Below are 19,743 nucleotides of genomic sequence, written 5' to 3'. Positions count from 1 at the left end.
GAGCACTAGGAAGTGTAGTGAATGGATTAATTTAAGGTTAAGGCCAGTGTTTTGCTTGCTTCCTAACTCTCTATCATAATAAAGCTTCTGATAAAGCTAATGAATCCTTCGTAAAGTGAAATAGATTTTTAAGATGTATTTCAGGGGCTGGAACTAGCTAGCATTGTCTAAAAAGCCAGTCAAGTATGTTTTCTTTATATTGCCTGACATTATTTCAATATCTTCCTCTCTTTCTCCCCCTTCCCCCGCTTTTTCTAGGAGCAGTAACCAGACTTTGCCTGACACTGCGTGGTCCAAAAGAATTAAGGAAATATGGAATGACATGAAGGAGATTAGTTGAGGATTAAAGGCTTTGAGGACAAAACACCTCACCGAGGTGAAGCACAGACTAGCGTTCTAGTTGTAGCTCTGAGGAGCTGTGTGCTGGAAAAAGATGGCAGATCCAGGAATGATGAGTCTGTTTGGAGAAGATGGGAATATTTTCAGTGAAGGGTTGGAAGGTCTTGGAGAATGTGGGTATCCTGAAAACACAGTAAATCCTATGGGGCAGCAAATGCCTATGGATCAAGGATTTCCCTCTTTACAGTCTTCTCTTCATCATCCCCCTGCGAATCAAAATCAAGCCAAGTTGACCCATTTTGATCACTATAATCAATACGAACAGCAGAAGATGCACCTGATGGATCAGCCAAACAGGATGATAAGCAATGCCCCTGGGAATGGTATAGCGTCTCCTCATTCACAGTATCACAACCCTCCAGTTCCTCAGGTTCCTCATGGCAGTGGTGCTGGTGGTCAGATGGGAGTCTATCCCAGCATGCAGAACGAAAGACATGGGCAACCCTTCGTAGACAGTGGTTCCATGTGGGGACCACGGGCAGTTCAAGTGCCAGACCAGATAAGAGCACCGTACCAGCAGCAACAGCAGCAGCAACCGCAACCGACACAGCCGCCACAGGCACCCTCTGGACCCCCTGGGCAGGGCCATCCTCAGCACATGCAGCAGATGGGAAACTACATGGCTCGTGGTGATTTTTCAATGCAGCAGCACGGCCAGCCGCAACAGCAGAGGATGAACCAGTTTTCTCAAGGCCAAGAAGGCCTCAATCAGGGAAACCCTTTCATTGCCACCTCAGGACCTGGCCACTTGTCTCATGTGCCCCAGCAGAATCCCAGTATGGCACCTTCTTTGCGACACTCAGTCCAGCAATTTCACCACCATCCCCCCACTGCTCTCCATGGAGAATCAGTAGCCCACAGTCCCAGATTCTCCCCTAATCCTCCCCAGCAGGGTGCTGTTAGGCCGCAAACACTTAATTTTAGTTCTCGGAGCCAGACGGTACCCTCACCTACTATAAACAACTCAGGGCAGTATTCTCGATATCCTTACAGTAACCTTAATCAGGGATTAGTTAATAATACAGGGATGAATCAGAATTTAGGCCTTACAAATAACACTCCAATGAATCAATCTGTACCAAGATACCCAAATGCTGTCGGATTTCCATCAAACAGTGGTCAAGGACTAATGCACCAGCAACCCATCCACCCGAGTGGCTCACTTAACCAAATGAACACGCAAACTATGCACCCTTCACAGCCTCAGGGAACTTATGCCTCTCCACCTCCCATGTCACCTATGAAAGCAATGAGTAATCCAGCTGGTACACCTCCTCCGCAGGTTAGACCTGGTAGCGCTGGAATACCAATGGAAGTTGGCAGTTATCCAAATATACCCCATCCTCAGCCGTCACACCAGCCCCCTGGTGCCATGGGAATTGGACAAAGGAATATGGGCCCCCGAAACATGCAACAGAATCGTCCGTTTATGGGTATGTCTTCAACACCACGGGAGATGGGTGGGCACATGAGACCAAATGGTTGTCCAGGTGTTGGCCTTGCAGATCCACAAGCAATACAAGAGCGACTAATATCTGGCCAGCAGCTTCCTAGTCAACAGCAGTCTTTTCAACAGCAAATGCCAACCTGTCCTCCCATGCAGCCTCATCCAGGGATACATCATCAGTCTTCACCACCCCCACATCCTCATCATCAGCCTTGGGCACAGCTTCACCAGTCACCACAAAACACACCACAAAAAGTGCCTGTCCTTCAGGTAAGCTACTTCCAATGAGTAGAAAATGGTTTAAATTACTGTAAATGCGTTTCATGACACACAAGATCTATGGTTTCAAAATTAGTCACTCCTGTTTGTTGTTACTGGTTATGTGGCTTTCTTGGTGCACAGAAGCTGAAGGTAAAATGACATTCAAATAGCTTGCTAATGTCCTTACAGTAATTTTTACAGGATAATATTGTGCATACACCAAAATATGATACAGCAACAGGACAAGCTGAATACCTACTTTTTTCCCATGTTGGTTCCTTTGAGGGGGAAAATGGAAAGCATGTGTGAGATTTGCCATTTAAACTATTAATTTTTGTATTTGCAACTTGGAGAAAGAAGTGTGTGTTATAATTGGTTTGTTTTGGCCAAACCGAGGGTTTTCTTTAAATCCTAAGGGAATGTTTTGTGGTTTTAAGTAAAGCTGAAATTTTTACATGTGAAAAAATTTCCAGGATGAACTTCTTCAGCACTAAGTAATGCAACTGAGAAGTGATGGGGCAACAGTTTATGCAAGGAGAAGACAGCAGACGTGAATCATAGTCTGAAATTAAATCTTCTGAGGCTTAAATAAAATCTCAAATAGGATAGAAGTTTTATTTTACTGAGTCTCTGATCTGCCGGGTTTCGATGAAAATGTATTACTTCCACATCACGTTTCAATTAAAAGCTAAAAATGGTAAAACTTCTTGATCCTCTGTAGCTTAGCAGGTTTGACTATATGCTAGTATGTTAAGCTTGAGCTGAATAAGTGCCTTTTGGGATCTTTGCGTCTGCCATTGCTTGCCTCTGGCTCTTACCAGTCATCATTCAAGAGGTTTTGGTACTGAATGAATAGGTCGTCAAGATACTCAAGGTTTAATTTATTTTTTTTTTAAACCAGTCAGTAATCAATGCCAAGTAAGTAGCTCTGCCCATAAATATTTGGAGACAATTGTTGGAATGCAGTCATAAATGATATGATGCTACAATAAGCTTAATAAATCATAAAAACAGCTGTCCTAGCCAGTGTCCCAGGCCTGTGCGGAAAGCAGCTGCTCGGCAGTCCCCTCCACTGCTGCCTGCCGGCTGCTTCTGTTAGCCACTCCGCACAGCGTGAGGTGGGTCTGGGAATCAGATGTATGCGCTGCAGAGAGGCAGCTGACAAGGAGTGGTAGATGGAGCAGCTCAGCAGCTGGGAGAGGCTTCCACATTCCCCATGTAAGCGAGGAGGAGGGGAGCGCTGGAGGTGCCAGAGCATGGGGAAGCCCTGGGAGGGGGATCAGGGAGTGAGCTGGCCAAGGGGAAGGACACTGTCTTTCTGGGAGGGAGGGGGAAGCTCTCCTCTCAAAGGGCAAAAATATCTTCAAGATTGTCTTTCTCTGCCCTGCCCCCCTCAAAACTGGTGTGAAATTTTATACCTGTGTTGGCCCATCCTCTCCCCCCTACCTCATCTGACCATCCAGTAAACCTATTTTTTTTTTGACAGCAAGAAATGGTTTGGGAGGAGAAAGTTTACCTGTAGAATGGACAGGCTTGTTAAACATTCTTGGGACATTCATTTCGCTTTAATCAGTGAAGAGCTAAAACTAGACAGTTCAACCCTTGAATGAGCTATGCAACCTATTACAAAGTTTTGAACTGCAGATGAATAGCTTGAACAAAGGTAAGTGCTGGAACTCAATAATTAGAGGAAAACCACATGACAACTTGAGTTACTTGATTAAAATCAGTAATTCACACAGTTGTAGCTAGCCAAGTAACTTCTCTGTAGCCTACTTCAGTTTCCTTTGGTAAAAGTTATTGTTAAACATACTTTCCCATTAAGTAATTAGTTTGAGACCTGGCTGTAGTAATGAAACAGTTGAGAGGCAGGCATTCCCCTTGAAAACTGTTTGGATGAAATAAATATTGTTCAAGTCAATGAAAACTCAGCTCCTCCCCACCCCCTGGGGCAAAATGCAGATGTGCGAAACCCCTGCTTTTAAGACTGAATACAAAATTTGTAGCTCTCCTGTCTGTGTCGTGGTTTTCCCTTCTCCTTAGTTGGCAGAAAACCATTCACAGCAGAACAGTTATTTAAATGCCTGGTTTGTTTTTATTTGTATAAAATGAATCAACAAAATATAGTCAGTGAAATGGAAATCACTATGTACTCTTAAATCAGCAGAAGCCATCTTAGTAATTATTTTTCAGTGATTTGAAGTTAGCCTTATCACGGGAAGGCTGTAATACTTGTGGTTAACCAAATTACTGTTTTGTTTTTAGGTATGTTGGAAGGAAAGTGAAGTTCTTTTGCTTTTAACTTTTAAGAAATCGCCGTGTCAGTTTTAGGGCTTGTTATTTCTTTTTTTGTGTGCAAAACTGCAAATTATTTTGGCTGGGAGATAGAGCTGGTGGTTGACAATTCAGCTGGTTTAGATTAATAGCTGAAAACTAGACATGGTTATTAGGACCTTGTTAGCAGTGAGTTGCCAGCTTCAGTGGAGTTTGATAGGTATGTAAGCGTTGGGACATTCAGTCAGCGTGCTTGGTTTTTCAAGCCCTCTTTTGAAACGTTCCTTGCCAAAGGCTTTTGGAAGAGCTCAGTGGCTGTGGGGTTCTGCTGTGGCCAGGTAAATGGCCAAGCTCCAAAAGCGGAGAGTAGGAGTAATTTGCTTATTTTCGCAGTGGAGGCATCTGTGTTGGGCTGGTGAGCTTGTGCTCTTCAAAATACTCATAAATGATCTGGGAAAGAGTGAAAAGTCAGATGGCAAAGTTTGCTGCTGCTGTTAATGTACTCAAAGATGAGTGCCAAGTGCAGACGTGGTGAAGAGCCTAACAATGATGAAGCTAAATAATTAGAAATACAACAGGAATGACAATCACTTGGCCGTAAGCTGAGTCAAGGCATGGCCAGGGGAGGTTTAGATTGGCTATTAGGAAAAAATTCTTCACTGAAAGGGTTGTCAAACACTGGAACAGGCTGCCAGGGAAGTGGTTGGGTCGCCATCGCTGAAGGTATTTAAAAGATGTGTAGATGTGGCGCTTAGGGACATGGTTTAGTGGTGGGTTTGGTAGTGCTAGGTTAATGGTTGGACTTGATGATCTTAAGGGTCTTTTCTAACCTAAATGATTTTATGATTCTCAAGTGTCTGGGCAGTGAAATAGCAGGCAGAAACCTCTCCTTAGGAACAGGGACTTGATGTTAGATGGCTAACGGAAAATGTGCTATGACAGTCAAAGAAATAAAACTGTAGGAATTGTTACAGAAGCAGTAGAGAGCAAAACAAAGATTGTTCTTGTGTTGCTACCGGTACACATGGTGTGCCCATGTGGCAAGTGCTGTGCAGCACTGGGTGCCTCCCTCAGGCCTCAGAAAATACAGTAGCACTTGAAAAAGCACAGAGGGGGCTGGCTTAGGGGGGAAGGGAAGGAGAGAGATGGTGAAAGCCTCTAAAATTGTGAGTGATGGGAGTGCATGAAGAAGGTGAATGTGAAACAAGAGTTGTTTGTCACCTGGTTTTGTCTCCTTGAATTCTTTTAGGGTCTTCAGCAAATTATCAGGTGGTGAGTTCAGAACCTCACATTAAGGTGCTGATCGCTGAGATGTTGTGCAGAAAAATGCATCATCATCTGATAAACATGAAGGCACCACATTTGGCTCAGCATATCTGTGCTGTAAATAGGGAGTGACTGAGAGTTTGTTATTGGGGTTCATCTACTGTGTGTGTGTGTCCAGTTCTTTTACTCTTCCACAGACTTTATCAGAGACGGGATGTCAGGTTAGGCAGATCTCTGGGGGGTCTGATGCTGTGCAGTTGCACTTAACGTATCGTTATTTTCAGATAGTTTTATTAGTGATAGAGCGAGTGTAGGAGTTTCCTCTGCCAAAAATAGGCTATACAGAGTGTGTTGTTATCCAGAACTTCTTGGTTACCCACAGCTACTGTGTGGGCTGAAGTTTCAAGTCCTGTTCATTAATCATGTTCCACAAATGTGATCTACATTATTTATAGTCAAACATAGGCATACCTAAATGACAAACAGTTAGGGTACAGCCTCCATGGTCAACTAAATGGTTGCTCAGTGGTGGGCACAGACAGTGTTGAAGGTTGCTGGGCTGCAGTGTCCAGCTTCTCGTGGAGAAGGAATTAATTTTGTGTGCGTTACGGGTTCACTGCCAGGTTTACTTTGTTGGCCTTACTATCTGTGGGCATGTGACTTCGCTTTAAATCCTAACTCATAGCTGTGTTTGGTATGAACACATTCTTTTGAAATTTCCTGCTCTCCCGTACAGGGAAAGAGGCAGGGAAAGTCCTGCTGAGTCACTGCCTTGGTCACCCCTGTCACAGGCCCTTCCTGCATTTTCAAACCCTGTGTTGCTGCCTCAGTTTAATTTATACTTGGATATACCTGAATGGAGAGGGATATTAATGAAAACTACTATTAGCTGGAAGCGGTTTGATGCAATATTCTAACCCAGCAGAGAGTGCATGTTGAGTCAGTTACTGCTGGCATACTAAAATGAAGTTGACTTTCTCCTGGGTATTTAATTGTTTTAATGCCTAAGAGTACTAAGAAGAGACTGACTTCTTACTTATCTCCTTACTGGCTTCGCGTAACCGGTTATCTTTCAATGGTGTCCTTATAATTTTATTTAGTAGGAAATGGTATCATTTCAGGCGGTTAAGATTTTTCCCATAAATTAATATTCATACACAATGTCCCACAGATCCAGAGAGAACTCTGAGCTTTGTCATCCCTTGAGTCTTTAGCTTTTTCACTATTTTCCTGTCAATAAGTAGAACAACTCCAAACTTTTTTAAAACTTAGAAACACCATTTGGTACTTTTTGTTTTGATGCAGAGGCTATTTTCCGTGACTGCTAGCTGGTTGTCTTGGGTACTGTCTGTGCTGCACGTTCAGCAAAATCTCCTGGCTGCCCGTGGAAATTCTAATTTCCCTTTCAAAGTGTTTTTAGTGTTCATAGACCAGCAAACTTGTGTGTGTTGGCAAGATTGTTGAAGGTGCTAGACTAAGTGGAATTAAAACCCATTAATACTGAACCTTGATTGATTATGCTATATTATTATATATAAAATATATATTTTTATAAACTTATATATTATATATAAGTATAATAATTTATAATATAAATTTATATATAAAAATATATATTATTCTGTATATAAAAATATATATTATTCTATATTATTTTTATCTGTAGATATGTATACATGTGCATGTATATTTATGTAAAATATATGTTACAAACCTAGGCCAAATCAGAAGTTGTTGAGAATGATGAAAGAAAAGCTAAGAAGAAAATCCATAGTATCCATCTAAAAATAAAGGTTGATAATAGTAAATTTTTCTTAAAAGTTTACAGACTTCCGCTGTATTTTGAGGCTCTGAAGGACTTATGTATGTGAGCAATGTACACTGTAATTTTCCAAATAAAAGAAGAGTAGACCGTTAAAGCTGTCTTTGCTTAAACGTATTGAAGTTATTTCACCTCTATGAATTAGAATAGTCTCTTATGCTGATAACCTGATCCATCCGTGAGCTAGTTCACATGCAGGTCTCTCAAAGGATATAGTAATTAATATGAAATACTTTGTTGGATAAAAGCTCATGTTCTAAAGCTCCTCAGATATATTCCAGTCTAACGGTTAATATTAACTTATCCACGTTCTCCTCACCCTTGAGAACGCTATATTTACTTTTGTAAATAAGAGGTTGCAGCGATTCTTCAGTGAATAGGTCTTTGGGCCAAAGACTTGTAGTTTTGAGGTGGTTTTGTTATGGATTTTTTGGTCTTTTTTTATTGTTAGGGAGGTACAAGCAACTTCAAGAATACGTCTTCCCTCAGGTGCCATGATTTGACCATGATGAAAATAATTTGTGCCATTATATTATCTGCTCTGGAGTTTTGGGTAAAGCCAGTTTGCAGCATTAGCATAAAAACACAAGTCTTCATCAGCATACTGATTTTGTAGGCTTAAATATGTTGAAAGTTTCTATATGTTGGTGACCTGAATGTGTTTTTTTTCTTGAAATCATTAGCATTATCTGAGGAATCACCTAACTAGAAATGTTTTTAAACTTATGCTGCTGCTTGCTACTTCACTACAGTATTCTTATCTGCTGATGGTCACTTCCAGTGGGATTTGGCAATCGTCTTATTTTTCCATGGCAGAACACGTTCTCCTATATTTATTTGAACAAATTTAAATCTGTTGTTTCAGAGAAGCTTTTTTTTTGTGACTGAAAGCTGATAGTCTAATACAAACCCTCGTGTCTGTATCATCATCAGCCTGCATAACTTACAAGGATGGAAAATTGGGACAAATGAAATGAGAAATGCTTGATTATTTTTTTCATTTATTTTTTTATTTCTTTAAATACAGTGGCAATTTTAATAAGGAACAAGTTGCAGGCAAAGTAACAATTTCCTGCCTTTTTATTATGGATCCTCCTCCTGGTCTTCCATCCTGCTCTTTCACGTGGAATTTGAGACATCCGTTTTAAACTAATCTGCCTTTGCTTGTATCTTGAAAGCAAGTGTCACAAACCTGCATAAGTGTCCTCTCCTTTTTCCTCTGGGCAGAGTAAATGTCTGGGTTCCCACTATGATGGGACATCATCACTTTGAACTTCGATTTTTAACTTTTGTCTGTAGAGGTTGTTTTCTCCCTCAGCTCAGCCAGTGCTTTTCAATTTTGAATTTTCAAATTTGAGTTACAATGAAAGAACTGGTAACCAAACAATTACGAAGTTAAAATACTGGAATGGTATTTTTAAAAAGGGTTGGTCTCACCTGAACAACATATCAGAATTGGATCTATGTACCCCTCCTGTTCCTTTCTTTATTCTCTTTGAGAGCTTTCCTTTCTAGGTATCAATGTTCTTTTAATTGTATGGATATATATTATACAGGTGGTAATGTGGTCTGGATTTTGGAAACAAATTGCTTGTTTTTTTTCTTTAGAGATATAATCTATAAATATTTGGTACCTTCTTTTGTCAACAGAGTTGTAAAGTTTTGTAGCTAAGGAGTGAGATTAACACCCTTGATCACATTGATTAAAGCATCTGTTTGTACAGATCTTTCTTTTGAAAAATTCCCAGTTTACAGGTGTGGTTTAAAGATGGTGAAGCAGCTTCTTGGGAGTTGGTGGGAGCAGAGTAGGAAGCGTGGGCAGGTGATGAGGGAGGGGGCAGCGAAAGGCTGAGCTGAGCTGATGGAGCAGTGCTGAGCGGTAAGAACAGAGAGGAAAATGGCCAATGTCCATGTTAAAATGGGGACAGACAAGCTCAAGGGGTCACCTGCCGCTTCCCAGCATAGTTGTGTGAACTCAGTAGTTCTCAATATCTAATCTGCTTTAAAAAAAAAAAAAAAATAAATCCATGCAAATAAAGGTGGCTGAGGTCTGGGATACAGAACCTTAGCTCCTTCCTTGCATTGGCACACCTGATCATTTGGTGAACTGGCTTATCTGGCCAGCTCACGTTCCTCGCATCTCTTTACTGTGTTGACCACAAGATTACCCAAGGTGGTGGTGTGGGAGTGGGAATGCTTGGTGAGGGAAGATGGGGGCTTTCCCTCTTCCTCTGGCACTTTCAGACCCTTTATACCCTTACACAGCTCAAGTTTCTGCACCACTTGCCCTCAGTAACCAGCCCTTGAGTCCTCCCTCAAATTTTGATAAATTAAAACTTCCATTAGAAGTCAAAGCTTTCTCTTATTTTACTGAATTAGTGACAAACAGGTCACATTCCAACTTCTCCCAATTTTTTTTTAACTCTCACCTTTTGTTCCTTTTTTCACACAAATATAAATGATTGATTTGATTTCAGAGGTATGTTTTCATTTTTAGAAAAGAAGGACATTTTTCCTCTTCCAACTGAATTATTTGCAGCTATTTTCTTACTGAAGAGGTGAAAAAACATCCCATTTCTAGCAAAGAGAGCTTGGCACAATTTCATTAGATGTGTGCATTGAAATGAGGGAGGATGCCTCCAATATCTGTCAATGAATTGTTTTCCTTGAGCCACTGAATGGGATTTTTTTCTTCAACATAGAGAATTGTTTAAAAGCATGAAAAGTTAAAAATAAAACTCAAGATTAATTTCTTAGTCGTCTTTATGAGGAAACAGAACTGAGAGATAGGATGGCTTAGTGATCTGAGTGTGGGTTTGATTTATAAACTCTGGAATCAGCATTCTTTCTGATTTTACTGACCTTGATATATCACCTATTTAGTTAGAATTTTCTCCGTTTCTGGGCGAGGTTGGTAATAATGTTGCCCCTGTTTACCAAGAGGAACATATAGATGATGGAAATAAAGATTATTATTTATTCAAAACCCAAATTCATAAAACTCCAGATTCCAGTTCTTACTCAGATATTTGTTACTCTAAAACATGCCCTCTCTCTTCTCTCCTTGTCACTCCTTCCACTATTGCTCTTGCTTGAGAGTGCAGCTGAAGAAGACAGAGACAAACAGTCTAACAATCCAAAGTAGGAATTCCCGCTTGTGTAGGAATTTTGTGATTGTAGAGGTTAACCTGAGAGTAGTGCAGTTATACAAGAGGTGGAAGAAAACAAGCTGATCTCTGATCCTCCACTGTTGGGTTTGGAAGAATCTTTGTTCCTTTGCTTCTGTTGTTCCATCACCTGTTCATCGCTGAATCAGTACCGAGGGTCTGGATGCAACTCTGTCCTGTACTCTTCCTCAGCAGTTTTACTGTGTTAGCCAGGCTTAGGAGACAGCAGCTCATATGTTACTCTGAATAAGCACAAAAATTTAGAACTTCTGGGAGTGGCTTCATATTGCATGGGTTGCTGCTGTAGAAGTTGAATGTCAAGAAATCTTAATTTCTGGACCTTGGCAGGTTTCTATGGAATATTATTCACCTTTTAATTGTGGAAAATTGCAAGTATTTGCAACACTTATTCCTCAGTAAACAGCACCAAATGTATCTTTGCTATATTGATGTAACCTGTTGTAGGGAGTACCAAACACTTACTCAATTTTCATCTTTCACTTTTTTTTATATTTTGCTAAATATAAACTCTTGTTACTTTTAACAGAGACGAAATTTTGCTATGTGATACAAGAGTTCCCGAAGGGAATGTATACCCACCTACAACAGACATCTTTCTTAAACCAGACTGAATAATCAGTTTAATCAGAAAAACATTAGTCAATTTTAATTGTGCTCATTAAATTGTGGTTTATTATGTCTCCCTAACTCCCACAACCAAACCCATAATGACCACAGTAACTGAGAAGTTACTGCTTCCATGTTTTTTTTTTTTTATTTAGTGTTCTGTAAGAAAAGAGAGAGAGGACTCATAACAAGCTTCATAACAAACTTCCTAATATCTCGTAGTCAATATGAACTCTGGTTTTTCCACTCTCCTTTTACGTCTCCTTTCTCTCCAGATGGCCCTCAATCCACTTGCATTCTGGTACTGCCTATCTTTTTTGGCCCTGCAAGACTCTGATAACTGTGATAGAACTGTAATTTTCCTTACATGTGAGCGCTGAATGATATGAAGTGCTTTATTTTATTTTTGGAAGAAATCTTTCTGTACCAGCCAATTGTTGCTAAATATAGTGGGAAGGTTATAATATGCAGCGCATGTTTGAATTTAAAGTGATGCCTTACCATACAAATTTGACCTCACGGTTTATTTGTATAATGAAATAGTCATTAAAACTAGGCTAAACCTTTGGATTTCATAGTTGCTATTCATCTCTCACTCAGTTTGCTAATAGGATATTGCACATGTTTACCAGGGCAAGCATTATCAGTTGCGGACATAGGGATAAATGCCGACAATATGGGAGGCTACTTAGTTCTGAAGTCTTTCTCTCTGCTGGCCTCCTTTGAAATACTCCGGGAAAACTTGCTGAAAACAAGTTGTTGTGCAACTAAGGATTAAACCGGGATTCAGGGAATCTTTGCTGTTGGACATAGGTTGCTTGTTAACCATTTGTTTTGGTTTGTATCGCCAGTATTGCTGTTGGGTGTGCTTGAGAGGTGCTCTGCAGCCGTGGCGAGCAGGGGACATCAGAGCTGTTCCTGCAGTTCCCTGCCGCGCTGTACACATGGAAATGTAACTCAGAAACTGATACTGGCAGTGAGGGGTAAGTTAGGTATAAAGGGTCGCTTCAGGCACAGCTCTCCATCTACAATATAAAACAAAATTTAGACCAGATATTGCTGTAGGCACGTCTGATTTAAGACTCGCGTATAGGGATTTTTACATTTAACTATAGGTTGTGTAAAGAAGGACTGGAGCTAGGATACTAAAGATATGGTATTTAATGTTTCATAGAACAATGTTAATCAAACTGGTTGGAGAACTAAAGTATGATTTAGACATAATTAAGAGTTATCTCAATTGGTACTGCTGGATAAAGTGTTTGTCCACAGAAAATGAAGCGTGGGGGTTTTTGGCTGGGGTTTTTTTTCTCTCCCCTCCTCTCCAGTTCTAATGACACTTTCTGATTTAATTGTTAGTTTAGTTCAATTACTAGGGGAGCTGGGAAAAGGCCTATCTGTGACATGTCATAAATACATATTAGATAACATATTCAAAGGCTTTTTTCATTTGTTGCTGTGCCTAAAGAACTACAGCTTGAGAAGTATCTTGGGCTCTTTGACGTAAATGGATCTTGGGCAGCATATATAACATCAAAGGCTTTTTAACAAGTCTGTGATTTCAAGCCCACTTTGTCATGCTGAAGTTAATAAAATACTGCAATGAAAGGCCATTTACAGAACTGCTGTCTTCCCACCCCAAGAGAAAAATAGAGTTGATTACTGACGATCTCTTTTGGTTTTGTATCTCACATGTATCCGTTAAGATTTCTTTGAGTCGGTGGTTTCAACCTGTGGTCTGTGTACTTCTGAAGTCCCCTGTGAACTGCTTTTAAGTGGCCTGGGAAGGGTGGTTAAGGAGAGCAGGTTTATATGCTAAGCAACAATAGCGTATGGGAAGTTTTTAAAGGGAATTACATCTCCATTACTAGAGGCTTACAGATTAAAAAACTTAAAAAATGGAGAAAAAATTTGACAGAACAGAGTTTTGTGTTGTACATCTCACTTCAGATGAGATCTGCTCAGGCTGGTGTCTGAAATGACAGCAGTTACATCTTAAAGCAAGGTGTAGGGACCCCCTGTCCCAGCAAAGTGTATTGGGACCAGTACTGTTTAATATCTTCATCAATGACATAGACAGTGGGATTGAGTGCACCTTCAGCAAATTTGCAAATGACACCAAGCTATGTGGTGCAGTTGACACCCCTGAGGGACGGAATGTCATCCAGAGGGACCTGGACAAACTTGACGAGTGCGCCCATGTGAACCTCCTGAGATTCAACAAGGCCAAGTGGAAGGTCCTGCACATGGGTCAGGGCAACTCCCGGTATCAATACAGGCTGGGGAATGAAGGGATTGAGAGCAGCCCTGCAGAAAAGCACTTGGGGGTATTGGTGGGTGAAAAGCTGGACGTGTCCCGGAAATGTGCTCTTACAGCCCAGAAAGCCAACTGTATTCAAAAGAAGCATGACCAGCAGGTCGAGGGAGGTGATTCTGCCCCTCTACTCTGCTTTTGTGACACCCCACCTGGAGTACTGCATCCAGCTCTGGGGTCCCCAGTACAAGAAAGACATGGAGCTGTTGGAGCAAGTCCAGAGGAGGCCACAAAGATGATAAAAGGGCTGGAGCATCTTTCCTGTGAAGACAGGCAGAGAGACTTGGGGTTGTTCAGCCTGGAGTAGAGAAGGCTCCAGGGAGACCTTATAGCAGCCTTCCAGTACCTAAAGGGGGCTTATAAGAAAAATAGAGACTTTTTACCAGGGCCTGTAGTGATAGGATAGGGGCTGATGGTTTTAAACTGGAAGGTGATAGATTTAGATTGGATATAAAGAAGAAAATTTGTACTGTGAGGGTGGTGAGGCACTGGAACAGGTTGCGGAGAGAAGTTGTGGATGCCCCATCCCTGGAACTGTTCAAGGTCAAGTTGGACAGGGCTCTGAACAAGATGTCCCTGCCCATGGCAGGGGGATTGGACTAGATGACCTTTAAAGGTCCCTTCTGACCCAAGCTATTTTATCATTCCATGATCTCTTTAGGGGGGAGTGCCAACGGTGAGTTCTGTGTTGGCTGATCGGGATGGTGTATCCTCACCTCACCTGGAAGTAATGGATGGATCGTACAGTGCCACTTTTTTTGGAAAGGATGCGGAAAGACTGAAGAGAGCATATGCTAAAAATGTTGTATTTGCCCCTTGGATTTGAAGGGAACTGGGCATAACTGAACCTCCCTGTGGGGCTGCAAATCTTGTAGTGGAAAGTGACAGCATGAAACCACAGTTACCAGAGTTGTTTGACAGGTTAGTATTAGTAAGCCAGCTAGAAAAAGATGGCTTTAGCCTGTGATACGTACCCTCCATGTCTGTTAACTTCTTCCATCAGAGAACCTTTGAGTCAGTGGGAATGTGCTGGCAGGGCAGGCAAACCCGATCACTGTTTCCATTTCACAGGGTGGAAATGTGCAGTCGGGTGGCGTGCCTGGGGTTACACAGGCGGCCACAAACCTCCTCCCTCTTCCGCCCCACCGCCTGGGCAGGCTCTCGCTCGCTGCCTGCTGCTTTGAGGGGCGCCCGCCTCAGCAGCCCTCCCTTGAGAAGAGTTAACACCGCTGGTTCCTCAACTTGACTTCTGTGCGTTTGTTTGTATGTCCTCAAAAAGGCAAAAAAGACTTTGGGTGTAGTCTTCTGTTCTGCTTTGTCTTTTAGTATATCCAAAATATAACCACTTCAGAAAGTAACTTTCTGTACTTAAAGGGCTTCTACTAATTATGTCTGATTGGATAATCAAAAATTCTCGTGCAGAACTGTGGGGACTTACACATAAAAAGGAATATTAGCAGTGCAAATGCAAATATCTACCTTCAGTCCTAGAAAACCACCAGTTTATTTCTTGCAAGTCTCAAATGCAGAATGACCAGTGTTATTTTCCTTTTAACTCAGGAACATTCTCTGTGATTTGTAGATGCTCAAGAGGTAGACGCTTGTATTCATAAGTAAAGCAAGGAAAACATTGTGGGGGGGGAACACATATATTATACAAGAAAATCTGGGCTGTAAGTAGTTGAAGTATGATCTGCAGATTGTCTTGCTCTTCAAAACTGATATACTTACTAGTAGAGGTGTAAAAGATAAAAACTCTTGCTCCTCTCTGTCTCTTTCAAGTGTCTCTACACTAACTTGCACAAACTCACTCCCAACACGAAGCACCTAATTGTCTCAGTGGGTGGGGATGGGAATGGGAGAAGGCGTTTACATTGTTAGTTAACTGATCTGGAGAGCCGTCAAAGCAGGCCAGGGGCTTCTGGTCTGGGAGCTCTGGGGTAATTTCTATGGCAAGCCAGTCTTCTTGAGGGAAGAATTTGTTCTACCTTTATTTATCCTGGTTGATTCAGATCTCTTGTATTAGGGATGTTGTGTGTAGGAAGCTCTTGAGGAGGAGCAAGTTTTCCATCGCAACATTAGAAAGAAGGAAAATTCTCTCAGGAGTCTTTTTAGTTGCAAGTTCAGACACATGCCCAGCAATTGGATACCAGCATCTCCTGCACTAACCCACTCCTTACAAGTATATCACTAATATTTAAATAATGTAACTGTAAATGAACAACTGATGACTGGTAATTTCATCAATGTTTACTTCTGCTTTTCTCAAATCTCTGTCCTCTATAGAGTACCTAAAAATAAAAATTACTTCTGTATTATTTTGGGAAAATTGTCCAAACCAGGGAACAGAAAAGCTATTGCAAAAGGACACTGGGACTGTGGTATCTTTATTTTAAAAGTAACCCTTCCTGTTTTAAACAGCACTGTTGCATTTTGTATGACAATCATGATATGAATGAAGACAATTTCTAGTCAAAGATGTTATAAATACAAACATTTGAAATAACAGAGGTTTTCCTTAGGGTATCTTGAGTAGTTGTGTTCATAGATGTGATGATTTGAGGATGTGAGTGAAGTAAGGCTCATAAAAGAGGTAATACTTAAGACTTTTTTTCTGATTATATTCGTCAGCGTAATTATGGAAGCTGTTTGGGTAACCAACCCCTTTTTTTAGATTCTAAGGTAAAACTTCTGCAACAAAAATCTTGTCTGACCAGCCCTATTCTATTAATCTGCTTAATAGAGATTTCCTTCCCCTAGAAAATTAAACATAGATGGTTATTCTAAGCATATTTAACTCATTTCTGAACTAATATGTTCTGTGTTTGTCATATTTCAGATTACATTTGTTACAATATATTTATTTTTTAATCTAAACAAGATTTTGCTGTTGATTTTTTACTGTCACCAGTCGTTAGGAGCAAAGTACTTACAAAGATCTGGGCCTTTGAGTTGAGCCTCCAGGTGTCGCATGTATCATCTTATGAACTACTTTTCATAACCTTATCAAACTTCAATTTAAAGAACACTTGGCTTTTGCTCCCAGTACTCCTTTTTGAAATTCATACCCAAATCAGATTACTCTGAATGTTGGAACAGGCATCTGATTTTCTGTCCTAAATTTATTAGTCACTGGTTTTACACTCAATTTGCTCTGGTGCCAATTTTTACCCATCTTAATTCTTTTTATTGCCTGTATTAGGATCTGCCGATGTTTTCATAAATGGCAATCTATCTAAAGTAAGTTAAATTCCTTTTGGACTTCCCCTTCAAGATAATCTGTACCTGTGTCTGAGGTCTAATTGTTGATGGTGGATGATCAGAATTTTGTACTATGGCACAAATACTTCCCTGAGTTTACTGGGAGCCATCTCAAGAGGCACTTCAACATTTTAATTTTCTTTTTCTCATTGTACGTCACACCAGTTGTTGTTTATAGACATCCTATGGTTAAGGACAAACTACTTTAGTCTTCAGCTGCACAGTCTTGCCTTGTTTTATGTAAACATAAATGAATACCAAAAGTCAAGGATAATAATAGCATAGCACAAAAATTACAAGTACTGAAGTATTTCAAATTTGGAAATGCATATGAAATGCTAGTTAAATTTGTAAGGGCTTTGCACTGATGGGCTTAATTTCTTCCATAGTGTTTTGAAGTTGAGGTGTCCACAAATTTCTGAGCATCTAATTTAAAACTAGGATTCTGAGTAAGCACAAGCTGCTCTACAGCTTCTAGAGTTGCAGCTGCGTGATGCTTAAAGGATACCTTCCTTTGCAATAACATTTAAAAATACAAATTCCTCTTACTCATCTGCAGTCCTCTTCCCACAGCTTGAGCTCAGGGCTATAATGGAACCTATTATAGGGAAAAGGTCTATGACTCAGCCATTGAGCCATGCAAACTCTTGGCTTCTTTAATTGGCACCATTAAATCTTCAGTAGTTTTTCTCTCGTAAAATAGGTATCGTTGATGTAAAATGCATCACTGCTGAAGATATATTGTACCTTTTGCCCTCTGATTTCCATGAGTTGATCAAGTGTAGGTGTTTAAAGGGTGGTTAATCGGAAGGACTTTTCTAGAATTACTGCTTTTCCTTAACTATTTAGGAGTGTATCTAAAACAAAACATAAGAAAGCCATCTCACAAGTCATTGTACTTTCAGGTTATTTTCCTTTTCTGTTTAGAGATGGAAGAAGGAAACAAAAACCTGCCTTTCCGATGTGTTTTATCTTCATAGAACTTAGTTAACTTGAGAACTGCGTATCTTCTGCATGACAGTATGGAAAATGTTAATTCTTGAGTATATAACTGGGGAGGAACCCACATGATTTAAGTGATTTTTTTTTTTTTTTTCTGTTGCAGGGTTTTTGTTTGGGTTTGTGGGGGTTTTTTGTTGGTTGTTTTTTGATATATTGGACCATGAACATGGAAACAGCTGTAGTTTGAAAAGGAGGTCAGGTATCAGTAGAGGAAGTTTAAAGAACACTTAAGAATTAACTATTTGAATATATATGTATATATGTATGTAAGGAAAAAAAGTAGCTTTTAACTCTTTTGTTTTCTCCCCATGCACTTAATATGTGACACCTTAGAGCTTTTAAGTATTTATATTACTGTAAGCATCAGTGCCTCTGAAAGAGGGGCGTGATGAGGGCATTCAGAAAACTACAGTTGTTATCACCATCTGCAGAGTCTCCTCTGTATGTACAGTTGGCAAGAAGTCTTTAGTTGTTATGTTTGCATATACTTTGTTGAAAGTATCATGAAACAACAAAGTTAGTTATAGAAAATGTTAAAATACGTAATTTAATATACATTTTAAGTGATTATGTTTACAGAATGATGGGAAGCTGCAAAGCTGGAAGTTAAGAAGGATCAGAAGTAGGACAGTGACGACACATTCCTTGTGCCTATGAAATAGGATGTAATCTGTGTATGCAACCATACACAGATTTTTCTACCTGCAGAAGATCTGTGATATAAGTAACTATTTAATTCATTTGGTTTTGTTGTTTGAGGTATGGCCTGATAATTTATTTACTGTATATTGTCCAGTACACCCAATCTTGAATAGCACTGAATCTCATGAAACTCCTCCTACACTGTGTCCCTTCATATCTTAGTAAAGAATTAATAGTTAAATGAGCTTTTTTTTAGGTAATTTTAAACATAACATGGAAAAACCTCAACAACCACTAATGCATTTATCTTCTAAACAATCCTGCAATGTGTATTCTCCATTTTATATACAAGGAAACCAAGGCAGAGGGACAGGGAGTTGCCTGAGGCCAGAGTGATAGATACGGGATTTAGGCCTTCTTAGTGCACCTTATTCTGGGCTGTGTTGCCCTAATGCTGAATCCATTGTTGTCCAAGTAGGTACTGTCTTACAATCATGGTTGGGCACTTCTCAAGAAGAGGGTCCATGGCAAGGCCTTTGCTGGAGATCCATATTAGAAGGAAATGAGTATGTAATTTAAAAGGGAGGAAAATACCCCCCCACAAAAACCTCTTCTGGAAAAAAATAGAAAAGTATCACAGTGAGTTGAGGCTGGTGGAAAAAAAGGACAGTAAATTATCTTTTATCTTGCCTGATGTTCACTGATTTCATCGCAGACCATCTCCTTTCAGTCTTTCCCTTTTCTGTAGTTAAGGTTTCAAGGTAACATGAGTCTTGTCTTCAGGATAATACCATAGTCATTCAGATCTGATTTAATCTAGGAGTCTTATCCATGCTGTATGCTGAATGAGGCAGAAATTCTGGATACTAGGGAGGAGTCAGCCTTTGTTAGAAATATTAATGTAAAAAGTTAAGTACTAGGAAGTAGAATTTGTTTCATAAGTGATACTAACGATATTTATTCTTTGTTTTCAAGTATTTGAAATACTTAATAACTTAGACTGCCATTCAAAAATAAAAAATATGTTTATAATTTGTAATACTTTTTCTTAGGGTTACAGTGACCTTTAAATACTTTTTTCCTGAGACAACAATGCATGTTTACTGTTTCACTTGCAGGGTGATTCATTTGGTCAATGTCTGCAGAAAGCTTTTAAATTTCTGCTGGACAAGAACAATCTAACATTGGATAAAAATGGATTAGAAAAATCACTCCAACTTACTAGGGTACTAGGGACAGTTAATATAAATAAAAGTGATAG

General features: G+C 40.0%; 1 protein-coding gene across 8 annotated transcripts in view; it reads left to right on the top strand.

Annotated features, from left to right (window-relative positions):
* The window catches only part of CHD7 (chromodomain helicase DNA binding protein 7), a 132,911-nt gene that overhangs the window by 41,711 nt on the left and 71,457 nt on the right, over nt 1-19,743 (top strand). For all 8 annotated transcript variants that reach the window (XM_075744025.1, XM_075744023.1, XM_075744022.1 and 5 more), the window contains one exon: nt 259-2,116. In XM_075744025.1, the coding sequence (XP_075600140.1) occupies nt 434-2,116 (1,683 nt within the window). In that variant the 5' untranslated portion in view covers nt 259-433. The remainder of the gene's footprint in view (nt 1-258; nt 2,117-19,743) is intronic.

Source organism: Balearica regulorum, chromosome 2, assembly GCF_011004875.1.
Source record: "Balearica regulorum gibbericeps isolate bBalReg1 chromosome 2, bBalReg1.pri, whole genome shotgun sequence".
In the NCBI taxonomy this organism is placed as follows: Eukaryota; Metazoa; Chordata; class Aves; order Gruiformes; family Gruidae; genus Balearica; species Balearica regulorum.
This window is presented reverse-complemented; position numbering and strand designations above follow the sequence as displayed.